Below are 13299 nucleotides of genomic sequence, written 5' to 3'. Positions count from 1 at the left end.
TGAACCCCAGCGAACCTAGAGCGATCCCTGCAGCGGATGCCCTGCCCTGCACCGTTCTCTGCAGCAGCGCTTGCGCCCCTTCTTCTGGGGAGCCGCCCCCGGGCATGGCTGCACTGAACCCCCACCCGCGCCTCCTGACCTGTCCGCCATCGCCAGTGTCCTGACCTACTGTTGTCGGATGCGGTTGACGTCTGCCGCACCATTTCCAGACTTTTTTTTTTTTTGTATTTACATTTGTCCCGTGTTAAAACAATGAAGCGAAAATCAGCTCTCCTCTCTCTCGTTAGCATGATTCATGTATTTATATAGATTTGATTATTTTAATTTTCCTTTTTTTTGTAAATTTTATGTACAGATTTGATTTTTCATAGTTTCCCCCTAGATTTTCAAGATAACTTCGTGCATTTTGTTTTTGACCGGATTTTGGTGGTGTTCGTGTCATTTACCTAGCACCCTGATTTTTTTTTTTTTTAATATAACCAGGGTTTCACTCTCTGTCCTTTTCAGCTGAAGTAGGACATTTCATTCATACATTTCAGTATAGTCATTCATTTCCAGCTGTACATAGGATGAGGACAGATCTGATCCATGAACATGTCTTAAATAAATGGGTTGCTGTATTTTAGGATTATAAACATTTTTCATTATTGGAAAGTGTAATGAGGACCTTCTGCAGAATCGTTTAGAACCAAAACCACCACGACACAATTTTTATAGTGTCTGTATATTTGTGATGCAAGGTCTTGTAAAGGTTTTTACTGAAAACTACCATTAACCAGTCTTTCTTACTGACAATAAATTATTAATAAAATACTTTAGCTTTGCTGCCTGTTTTTTCCTCCGTATTTATACTCCTGTTCAGGATTCGGTTAATGAATTGAGAAAGAAGGGTGGATGGACATAGAGGGATAGCTTTTTTGGCTTAAATGTGAAAAGTCTCTCCCAGCTATCAAAACCAGACTGTACTTACAGATATTGCCACTAGGTGGCAGTATATGGCCACGTGATACCGCTCAAAACTATAGGTATAGAGGCATAGCACTCTTAATAAACATTTTCTAACATTAAAAAATTTTTTTCTTATACATTATTTTATTGCTATTACTTGGCCATAATTTCAGTGCATGTATAGTTTTCACCTATGATTTATATCACAAACAAAGCTTTCTGTGAAGCATTTTACCTTTCTCTTGTCAAAGAACACATCCTACTTCTATAGGATTTAAAGTGAAACCCAGAAGTCATCTTCCATGTGTATTTATAGTCAGAATCCATCCCTCTGTCCCACAGCTACTTGTTCAATACTGACCACGTGCCAGCCACTGTGATAAGAATTACAAAGAATCAGGCGTTCCTATAACTTTGCAAAGACGCATTTTCCCTTTTATTAAATGACATGTTACCTAATACATATAGTTTAAACATCAAAGAGAGCTAAAATATGTACAACCAAAAGCATCAAACTCACATTTTGCTGAAACCACTTGTAACTCTTTAAGCTGTTTTTCTCATTTTTCCTTTGAAATTTTTAAGTGTATATATTATTTCTTGAGTCACGAATTTTAGGAATTGCAGAAGATGATGTAACCTATCAAACCTCTAAGCCTCTAATTCTCTTGTTATCCTCCCATATTGTTACAGCTTACTTTTTTGGCTTCATTCATTCATAGTGTTTTCATTGCTTTGATGATGTAAATATTTACCACAGAGGTAAGTAGTATATGATGTTTCTTTCCATCTACTTTGCAACTTTCTTTCTTAATTGCCTTAACTTTTCTCTTATTTTTAAAAAATTTGTTAGTCTTTATGTATCTAAAAAATCTTTTTGATCACCTACTGAGTTTTGTTCTATATGGACAAAAATTGCTCTTGTCATCTTAGATTTTATACGAAGGGAGGATGGATGACAAGGGGAGATGGCAAATCACTAGAATACAAGGCAGTGTATGGAGTGATGAGCACTAAGGGGAAAACTTAGTACGTAGGAAGGAAAGTGATGGGGAGGGTTGGGGATGGGAGGTGAATTAGTGGAAGACCTCAATGGCAAGCTGGGATTTGAATAAACAGCTGAAGTTGATAAGGGGGAATGATGCCAGTGGGACCACCTGGGGCACCAGCATTGCTGGCAGAAGAGCTCGTGTAAAGGCCAAGGTTAGAAGGTTAAAGAAAAGAAGGGAAACAGGTGTGGTCTCATAGATTTATAAAGTGCCTCTTGGGACATGGTCAAACCTACGAGAGGACCTCTGCTGATATCCAGAGGTCTTTTACTTTAAGAATTCACTTCTCCAGGGAAGGGACCTTCCATTTCTGCTTGAGAAATACTGTTGCTCTTATTTTAAAGTTGACTGGATGGGAAGACTGGCGGGTTTATCATGCACTTAGTTCCCCCAGCTCTCATTCCAGGGAACAGTCCTGCTCAGCACCGAGCTGAGAGGCTGGGGTCTGACAACTTGTATACAGCTGAAGCAGCCCATACCCCTGGGACTCACCCCGTTCATTGCCCATTTTCCAATGAGAAATCATTGCAGGCTGCACGACCTCTCCCGGCTGTGAGGTCTGATTCCTCCTCTGCGAAGGCAGGATTTATCACTCCCCTCACCACCCATCTTCACATGCTATAGCGTGCTTTACAGTTGCTACCTCTTACTTGCTTTGAAAATGGGGTTGCTTTTTAACTTTTTCTCCCTTTCCCTGCCTTGGTTTTTCAAGAGAAGAAATACAGTCCTCTGCCATCTTAAACTGGACGTCTGGAATATGCTCTTAACCATTGATCCCCAGTGCCTAGAAAAACATCAGTATGTTAGTTTCCTGTTGCTCCATTGCAAATTACCGTAATGTGGTGGCTTAAAACACCCCACATTTGTTAGCTCCAGCTCTGCACATCAGAAGCCCAGCAATGTAGGACCAGGATCTCTGCTTACATCTTGCAAGGCTGGAACCAAGTTTTCCTCTGGGCTGTGGCCTCCTGAGGTCTGGGTCCTCATCCAGGCTTGCATCTTGTGGGCAGATTCAGTTCCTTGGCGTCATTGAGACATAGGTCCCCGTTGTCTTACTGGCTGTACAACTTGAGTGTCTTGCTTTCTCACTGACCGAACCCACTTTTTTGGCAGCCTCTGACTCAGGTTCTAGCTCTGTGATCCTCTGATAATTTAGTAGCTTATGCTTCAAAGCGAGCAGAAGAACTTCCCTCTTGCTTCCCATCTCTGACCTCAGGAGGGGCCCAGTCCCTGGTTTAAGGACTCACCTGATTGGGTCAGGCCCATCCAGGATATTCTGCCATTTGACTAATTAAAAATGAAATGATTAGTGGCCTAATCATGGGGATTCCTGTTGTATTTGCACATCTTTGCTCAAGGGGGAAATTACACTACTGCTCCCCAGGTGGGGTTCTTGTGGATCGCCTTGGAAGTCTACCCACCACCATTGGTACTCTGTCAGTTTTTATTTTGACAATACTTTGACCTTCCAAAACTCCAGACCATATTTCAAACTGAAGACTATTAGCATTTTTTTTTTTTTTGAGGCATCATCCGGAGCTAGTTAGAAATGAATAAACAGATTATACAAAGGTTTCAAATGAAAATGATTAACATAACACCAACCATATGAATTAGTGTTGAACACATTTATTACAGACAAGCAACCACATAGAACTAGCATATGGTTGTCCATTTTTTCCTTAAAGACTCTATTTCCATTACCCTTGGTAGGCATAAGTCAGGGTCTGTCGCTTTCCCCAACTAGACTTCGTTTTGACTGTGTGTTGCCCATTTAGAGGTCCCTTGCAAAATTCAGATGCCTTAGAAAATTCTACTGCGTATTTCTGGGCACTGCTAAATGTCATTTCCATCTGGATTCGGTGTTTTATATATTTTTTTTTGGTGATGTATTTGAAGGCCACTTGTTATTTGCCACATTCGTTGTCTGCTGCCCTTGGAAATTATGATTTAGTTGAAAAGAGATCGGCAGACTAAGTATCCATTAGAAAAAAAATGCTAGTTTGAAACATTTGAACTTTTGAATTTCGATTTTGGACTGACTTTTTTCAATTCGGTCTCTAAAATTTAGATTCAAGTGTGTATGATGGGAAGAGTCTATTTACATTAGGTAATTGTGCTCGTCACATTTATTTTTATCATAAAGTGTGTGGAGGTATCATACAAATCTGCAGAGTGTGAGAGATGTTTTCCAGGTGCCGAGAGATACCCAGCGCCTTTCCGGAAGCTGCCTTAAGCTTTTGGGTTTTTATTTGTGACAAGAAGAAAGAGGCCGCCTAAGTTCGCACATCCCTCCCAAAGAAACGAAGCTTCACCTATGACTGGGGGGTTGATTTTAAAAACATGGTGAAGGAGGAAGAACGAAGAGTGACCCAAGACACACTCGCTGTACATGAGTAATATGAGTTCAGAAGCTGTTGTCTACTCCTTTAACGAAAAGACTGAATTAAGCTGCGAGGAATCAGTGCTTTGAGTTGCTAGAACGACCAGTTACAGAATTTTGCCTGCTGCTATTTATTGATCATTAAAACGCAAATTAGTAGCCAAGTTATCTACAAGGGTTAGGAGAAGCTTTGACTCTTTGAGTTCTTTTCCTTTAAGAACGTTGCTGAGGGACTTCCCTGGCGGTCCAGTGGTTAGGAATCCACCATGCAATACAGGGGACACGGGTTCAACCCCTGGTCAGGGAACTAAGATCTCTCGAGTCCACATGCCGCTACTAGAGAATCCAGAGAGTCTATGTGCCCAAGTGAAAGATCCCGTATGCCAAATATTTAATAAAAAAAAAATGCTGCTGAAAGAGAATTCCTCCCCTGTAACCTGTTTGCATGTTCACAGAGGGTCGCTGGGTGTGTTCATCCCTGCCCCTGTCTCCTAAATAGCCACTGAACTGCTGCTGACTGCCAGACGCTGCCAGGCTCTCAACATCCTCCCTGGGGTCTCTCTTCTTGGCTTCCTCTTGTGATTTCTTAGGAAGCAGCTTAGTTCAAATTTTTAATGTTTGAAAACATCTGAACATAAGCATCACAGGAGATTAATCAGGGCTTCCCTGGTAGCTCAGTCAATAAAGAATCCGTCTGCAATACAAGAGACACAAGTTCAATCCCTGGGTTGCAAAGATCCCCTGGAGAAGGAAATGGCAAACCCACTCCAGTATTCTTGCCTGGAAAATCCCACGGATGGAGGAGCCTGGCGAGCTACAGTCCATAGGGTTGCAAAGAGACACGACTGAAGCGACTTACACACACATACTCAGAGACAAATCCATTATTGTTTTGTGTGTGTAGTCTGATTCTCTTTTCTGAGTGTGCTACCTAGGTTTGATTTACAAACTTGGTACTTTGTATCCAGTTTTGCTCCCTGCTTTTCACCACTTCACCATGTAAATGATCCTTTTTAGAAAATGCCTTTTTAAAGAGTTTCATAGAGCATATGAAGAGCATAATGTTTCTGTGCTTTTATAGAGCATAATGTTTCATCATATGGATTTGGAACCTATCTATTTTACTACGCTTAATGATGTTTATGATTTCTCACAGTGGTCCCAACATTAATGTCTTTTTTAATCCAATATTAATGTCTTTGTAGATTCATTTTTGTTCCTCTTCAGGACAGATTTCTAGGTACATGGATTGTTTTCAAAATATTGCCTACAAGAAAATTTAGACCTAAGACAACAAAAACGGCAGAACTTTGACGGCATTTTTACATCATTTCCTTACAATCGACCTAGTGCTCTTGCTGTGATAAGTCACTTCAGTCGTGTCCAACTCTTTGTGACCCCATGGACTGTAACCCACCAGGCTCCTCTGTCCATGGGATTTTCCGGACAAACATACTGGAGTGGGTTGCCATTTCCTTCTCCAGTGATATTTCTATGCACGCTTTTTTCCCCTGCCTTTTCCACATTACAGCATGGGTAGGAGATGATGTTTTCATGGTGCGGTGACATGAGGCGCTAGGCTTCTCTAAACCAGAGGTCTTGGCCGTGTGTTTCAGCGCCCTGGGCTCCTCCCAATCACCCAGCAGGCTGGAGGGTCAGGACCTTGGTGCCAGAAAGCTCTGGTCTAGGGGATGCTGGACAACCCTGCTCTTTTTCCTGTTCCTGTGAATTTATTTCTGTGAAAAATAAAGTCTAGACAAGAACTGATTATCGTCACAAAATTAACCTTCATTTCCATTCAGTTTTCAGGGACTCCATATAAATATACCATCTAGGTTTAGAGTCTATTGGACTTGGAGAAGTATCCCCACCCCCGCCCAGCGCCCCCAGCCTCTTTTTCAGTTGATGGGGGTCCCCTCTAGTAGCCATTCCCCACTTTCACCAGCCTACTGAGTCTGGTCAGTCCCTTTTTGACGGTCCAGTGTGGGCTGTTCTTTCTCTTTTGCAGACTGGCGTTCATTCCGTGAGGGTTTTCCCCTGTGGCTCAGCTGTAAAGAATCAGCCTGCCAATGCAGGAGACCAGTTTCAATCCCTGGGTTGGGAAGATCCCCTGGAGAAGGAAATGGCAACCCACTCCGATATTCTTGCCTGGGAAATCCCATAGACAGAGAAGCCTGGTGGGCTGCAGTCCATAGGGTCTCTAAGAGTCAGACACGACTGAGCGATTAAACAACAACCAATTCATTCCATGAACTTTCTGATTGCTCTCCATCTAAGGCCTGTGGTTCAATTTCAATTAGTGCGCCAGCCGAGAGAGCGTTGCTTGTCAGAATGTAATTTTCTTACCAGCAGTTTACAGCTTCGACTGCAAACAGAATGAGCCACTTGAAGAGAATGACAAGTAATTTTTTCCCCAAGAAAACCTCTGCTTCTGTGAACACTTGGGTCATTAATGGGTCACTGTGCTGTTGGAAAGAGTGACCACAGAAGAGGCTCCATTTTCGATGAAGCTGGACATAAAGAAGAAAGGAAAGGCATAGCATTTGAATGAAAATGTCATGGGACCAAATACATCTTGAGCAGAGCTGAGACCTTTCACAGGGTCTGCAAGAAAGAGATGAGAAGTGTGAGCTCAGTGATTTCTAAACCAGAGCCATCACCCAATTATCTTAAGGGGTAAAGTGAAATTCTCAAAATGTCTCATGACTCTTGCTTCCATTTATTTTGATGTTTATGGATATTACCTAACAGTTTGAGGATGAGGAGAGACAGGAAAAGAAACAAATCCTCTCCCCAGAGGACATGTCAAGCCCTTCATGCCTGCCACAGACCTAGGAGCACGGTTCCATTTCTTGGCCACAGATTTGAAATGTGAACCCCACCTGCAAATTAGGATTACAAATGACATTTTAAAGTGATGCTCTTGTGATCTAAATTTTTACCTCCAATGAGTATTTTTCCCTTCTTTCAAAAATAAGCCTACTTTAGATGTTTTAAGTTAGGATGGATAAAATAAAACTTCATTCGTAAACCTTATTAAACACATGAATTCTTTTAATTAAACTGAATGTTCAAAATACAAAACTATTCTCCAACTAAAAGCACTTACTGGACTGAGATAGTTATTAATAATAATAAATTCTGAGTTTTATTTTAATGATAAAAACGCTGAGTGCTTACTTCTAAGGAGGAGCTTCACAAAATTAAAAAATATCCTCAGGTCATGGTTCTTCTATATACTGTCTATGCCATGGTTTTGAATGATCCATGCTTCTGGAGACCCACCCCCCCACCACACTGAATGACAAGGCTAGGTTTGTTCTTTGCTAGAATAATAACATCAAACCTTCCTGAGTCTATGCACTGGGCTTTCTTCTATGACTCTAGCAAGATAAGATTTACAACTATGGTGTGGGGGAGTATCTCTTATAATCCCCCCATTTATATAGAGAAATGGAGACATTTGTCCATGATGACAAAGATGCCACGTGGAAAGCCCCCTTCATCCTTGGGAGCCCACCCTCCTCTTAATGGGAAATAAGATGGGAACGTTCAGGGTCAAGATCACAGCTTCCTACCCTGTGGCCCCTCATTCTCTCACCTGCTTCATTGAACAAAATAAAAATAACATTCTCCATTTCATCTTGGCCCAAGTACCGAGGCTCGCATGCCCTTCCTCACTCTGCCCCTTGTCTGCTTCGTTCATCCATCCTCTGAGTCATTCAGCTCCTTTCATCTTGTGGATTGCATCAACAGATATTAATCTCTACCCTTTGCACATAAAGTGAACAAAGCTTACTTATGAGTAGTCATGACCTTTGACCGAGAAATATTCCAGGGTGGTCCAGGGTTGTGTGCTATGAAGCAACACATTTAGTAAAAACTGAACTACGAAACTTTAGCACTCTTTTTTCCCCCACTCCTGAAAAAGCTCCTAAAAAGCTAGAATTCTCCCCACTCCCCAAAAGCTAGAATCCTCCAGACTAGAATACTGGAGTGGGTTGCCATGCCCTTCCCTAGGGGATCTTCCCAACCCAGGGAGCGAACCCAAGTCTCCTGCACCGCAAGCAGATTCTTTACCATCTGAGCCACTAGGGAAGCCCAAAAAGCTCTAGTATTTGTTAATGCTGAAATAATAGTTACATGCCTGGAGTAACAGAGTAAATCAAAATCAGGACGGTCTCCTTATGACTTAGGAGTTTTCTGTATGTTAATTTGAAACTCAGGCAGCACGATTCTGACCCCTATGTATCTGGAGGACCTTGGCAGTGACTGTCATGGAGGCATGGAGATTATTATCTGTAAGCAATATGCAGTTAAAGATGTAGTAACAAACACAGCTTCTCCCTTTGTGGATTTCGGGTGCTCTGATGCTTTCACAAAAGGAGACAGGAACACAGAGTGAACCCTCTTATCCTCTGTCAAGGTGTACTCTGGGGACAAAGCTGATTCGTCCCCAGGCTTGGAACATTAAGGCAGCCAGTGACGTGGGAAGGACATGGCTTACTTCAGGAACTCTGCCCACATCACTGTGAAATCATTGTAATCTGTTAAAGTGTTTCATGTGGTGAGCGAGCCCCATGTCATGAGTATCCTTCACCAGTACACACACACACACACACACACACACAACACCCCCAGTGCCGTTTCATCTCCCTGAGTGTGGTAAAACCTCTTATTTACACAACTGTACTTCCTGAGTTATTAAGGTTCAGACTCACTGAAATTTTTCAGAAGTGCTTGGTAAATATTTAGTGTGAAATTGCTCATGGAATGCAGGCCCAGGGCCTGATACAAGCTGATGGAGCCCCGCCTGGAGAAACCGGATTCTTATTTAGAACAAATGGACTGAAATCTCTCATTAGGGCTTATGATGAGGTCCTAGCTCTGCCAGCAAGGAACTCGGGGCTTGTCTTCTCTGTTACAATGAGGAAGAACCAAGCTGCCCTAATCCTTTACAAATGTCTGATGCTTCAAGCTGTAGGAAAATTCTTAATGACGGTCAGCTGTGGGGATCTGTGTGTATGTGTGTGTGTGTGTGTGTGTATTTGTATTCCACTTTGTCGCTGTATTTGAGTACAGCAGGTAATATTCTAATTGATATTGAAACAGAGCAAGACACTGTGCACCCCCACCCCACCACGTGCTCTGTCTGCCTTTTGTCCACGGAAAACTTAAACCAAAGAATGTGTTTAATTTCATTCATCCTCAAGGGCTATAGATTATATTCTGAGCCATCTCCTTTGAGCCTTTCTGTGGGCACTGAAACCCCCTCCAGGTGAAAGAGGTTAACTACATGATGACCAGACTAGTCACGACATAAGCCGCCACAACTCTGAGAGCTGGCGTCAAAGAAATGGGAGCACGTCGATCCTGGAACTGGAACTGAAGACAAGTACACTTGACCAGATCACCGCAGGACCAATTTCAAGATGATTGGCAGAGCTGACGGTGCCATTCCTGCATTAGCCCCCTCTTTCCATCTATAAGAGCTCTTGCCCAGTGAGCATCAGCAGCGGGAGTCGGCCTTTGCAGGCATGGCCCCCTCCCCTCTGTTTCTGGCCTCGGAAGTAAAGCAAGCTTTCCTTTCCACCAACCTTGCCTCTTTATCAGTTTTTGATGGGTGGGAAGCGGGACCCAGACACTTTCAATTACAGTTTTTGGTGCCTCAGGTGGGGCTGCTGAGCTGACTCCACGGTTTTCCTGAATTCACTCGAGGCCAGGACAACGCGCAGGGATGGCTGCGAGGAACCCCCGCTCCTGGCTCACCGGCCCCGGGAGGAGGTCTTAGGGGGACGTTTCTAGCAGCTGCTGAAACCACTTGTTTCGGGGAGCCTCCCCGCTTCTCCCCTGCCCTGTAGCGGCTGCCAGCGTACTCTCTTCCTTGGTGGAGCAGAAACATGCGTCCGGAAGAGCTGACAAGCTCCAAGGCTGAGTAAGTCCACTGGTGTGCACCGGCTAACTTCTCTTTGGAGTACAAAGTGCTGTTCGGGCGTTTTGCCAGTTGGTTCTGAAGGCCGTTTGTGTCGCGGAGGTATTGGTTTGATTCCCTTCCCATCATGCTCCTGGAGGCTTTGTGACCCTCCTGTTTGAAGGTGTGTGAGCAGATATTCCCTTTGTGTGACTGGCATCTGTGTTATCTTCTGTAAAATGGTAAATCCAGGTTCAATTCATTAGAAAAATTGAAGTATGAGATTATGACTAAAGAGAAAAAAAATTTTTTGATGATTTATGAAATGGTATTCTTTAAACTCTGGGGGGAAAATGGTCAAGGTGAAACTCTTTTGAAATTCCAAAACTTTTTTTTCCCTTGCATATGCAGTTAAAGAAAGCTAGTTTGATAAAATACTGTTTTCAAAATCCTGACCCCAAGAGAACAAAACTATGCTTAAAAGAAAGTTTGAAGTGAACTCTTCTGTCCTCAAAATACAAACACAGTCCACTTTGCCTGAGTTCAGTCTTTCTTGGGTTAATTAGGAGAATTTCAAAAGGCGTTTGGGTTTATTCATGGCTCAGAGGGTAAAGCGTCTGCCTGCAATGCAGGAGACCTGGGTTCGATCCCTGGGTCAGGAAGATCCCCTGGACAAGGAAATGGCAACCCACTCCAGTACTCTTGCCTGGAAAATCCCATGGACAGAGGAGCCTGGTAGACTACAGTCCATGGGATCGCAAAGAGTCAGACACAACTGAGCGACTTCACTTTCACTTTGTACCACATTAAAGAGAAATTATGCTATGAGAAAAACATAAGATTTTAGAAGTTATGGAATATGTACTTATTTGCCAATCAGTAGATGCAGGTGTAACAGTTCAATTGCTTACTTCTTGGTTTTGTTAAGGCTTTTAACCTTAACAAAAGGCTATACTATACAATATTATGTAATTACAGCTACTAAAATGATAAGGGAAGCATTCCAGTGTGCAAAGCAAGTAGGATGTGTGCTGTCAGTGAAAGAAGGAATAAAGAATGAAGGTGGTTTTATTGAGAAATGATAAAAATGTTGTCCTTGAGCTGTTGTTCCTGGATGGGGAAGAATATGCAATAAATCATATGGAAAACATTTGATAACTTTCAGATCATACTGCTGAACTGGATAAGAAATTTAAAGAATGCTAATGGAAATCTCTTGTTTTGCTTCAAACCATTTTTGACCCCAATGTTCAGGATGGAAAATAAATTGTCTAGTGAAGTTGTCACAGAGGATAATTACTTATGATGTGTGTCACAGCTGGCTTTAAGTTTACTGGTAAGAGTGCCTGTACAATGCTTGTGTGACACCTGGGCAGTTTTATTCACAATTTCCAAAGACTTGGAGGCAACAAAGATGCCCTTCCTTAAGTGAATGGATAACTAAACTGTGGTACATCTAAATAATGGAATATTATTCAACACTAAAAATAAAGGTGCTATTAAGCAATAAAAGGGCCTGGGGGCAGCTTAAAAACAAATTCCCAAGTGAAATAAGCCAATCTGACAGGGCTACATACTGTATAATTTCAGCTAGAGGATGTTCTGGAAAAGGCAAAACTATGCCAATAAAAAAGTCAGTGGTTGCCAGAGGTTGGGGGGAAGAAAGGAGGAACAGGTAGGGCACAGAGGATTTTTAGAGTGAAAATACTCCATGATTTTATAATGATGGACATACGTCATTATACAATTGTCTAAACCAACAGACTGTACAGCCCCAAGAGAGAACCCTAATGTAAACTCCAGCTTTGGGTAAGAAAGGAGTGTTAACATAGGTTTATAAATGGTAATAAAAGTACCGCCTTGGTGTGGGGCGCTGACCGTGGATGAGGCTGTGTAGATAGCAGTGGGGGTATATAGGAAATAGCTGTCCTTGCCTTCAATGTTGCTGTAAACCTAAAATTTCTCTTAAAAAAAAAAATCCTATTACTCAACTCATTTGAAGTATCTATCAGTTTTCAAATTCCGTCCTCAATGCTCTCACTTGGGACTCGTTTCACCTCTGTTATCTCACATTTACACCCACAGTGTTCACTGCCATTTGGAGGGTAAGGACTATATTTTACTTTTTCCAACAGTGCGGTTCTCCCTACGGTGCTCATGGGTGTCAGCTGAACGCTGGTATGACTCCAGCATATACCACAAGGCTTACCCAGGACGTGGCCTCTGTTGCTTGCCTGGGGCTTCTTCTAGCAGCTTCCTAATCAGGGGCCTCAGGCAGGAGGGCAACAGAGGGCAGCCCTACCTGAGTCATTTGGACCCCGCGTTCCATATAAAAGTACCAGTCCCCAAAGCAGGATTCTAAGGATGCATCAGAGAACCATCTTGAAAGGCGTGGTATTTGGCAACACATTCCAGCTCAAGCCCAAAGGATGCTCCTCTGACCTTTTCCTTTCACATGGGTAACAGCATCCAGGCTCCTCTACAACAAAGGATATGGCAAGAGAAAAATGAAAGGCAGGCAGGCAGGTTCTATGATGCTTTTTCTGGGAGGATCTCCTGGACCGAAAGGAGGTCTTCTAAACTGTCCTCTTTGCATCAAAACAAACAAAAACAGCACCTGGTTCAAGGCAGCATGCCCCTCCGGCTCTCCAGGGCTGGAAGCAAGATAGTACTTAAAAGGAGAGGTCCCAGTGGTGCTAGTGGTAAAGAACTCAGCTGCCCATGCAGGAGACATAAGAGACTCAGGTTTGATCCCTGGGTCAGGAAGGTCCCCTGGAGAAGGGCATGACAGCCCACTCCAGTATTCTAGCCTGGAGAATCCCATGGACAGAGGAGCCTGGGGGTTACAATCCATACGGTCGCAAAGAGTCTGACATGACTGAAGCAACTTAGCATGCACACATCCTAGGACCTGCTCTCTTACCTTATTCATTAGCACAAAAAGAAGCCACGGACTGTATTTTAAACATAGAGCCAAGTATGTCCATTTTTCTTAAACAAGTACATTC

At 42.8% G+C, this 13299-nt stretch overlaps 1 protein-coding gene across 1 annotated transcript in view; it reads left to right on the top strand.

The window, feature by feature from the left end:
* FAT1 (FAT atypical cadherin 1) overlaps positions 1-450 on the top strand; it is a 126530-nt gene extending 126080 nt beyond the window's left edge. Inside the window, exon 29 of the mRNA XM_010835822.1 lies at positions 383-450. Within this exon, the coding sequence (XP_010834124.1) occupies positions 383-450 (68 nt within the window). The remainder of the gene's footprint in view (positions 1-382) is intronic.
* Positions 451-13299: the final 12849 nt, after the last annotated feature.

The sequence above is a fragment of the Bison bison genome, unplaced genomic scaffold (genome assembly GCF_000754665.1).
Source record: "Bison bison bison isolate TAMUID 2011002044 unplaced genomic scaffold, Bison_UMD1.0 scf7180017864050, whole genome shotgun sequence".
NCBI classification, from domain to species: Eukaryota; Metazoa; Chordata; class Mammalia; order Artiodactyla; family Bovidae; genus Bison; species Bison bison.
This window is presented reverse-complemented; position numbering and strand designations above follow the sequence as displayed.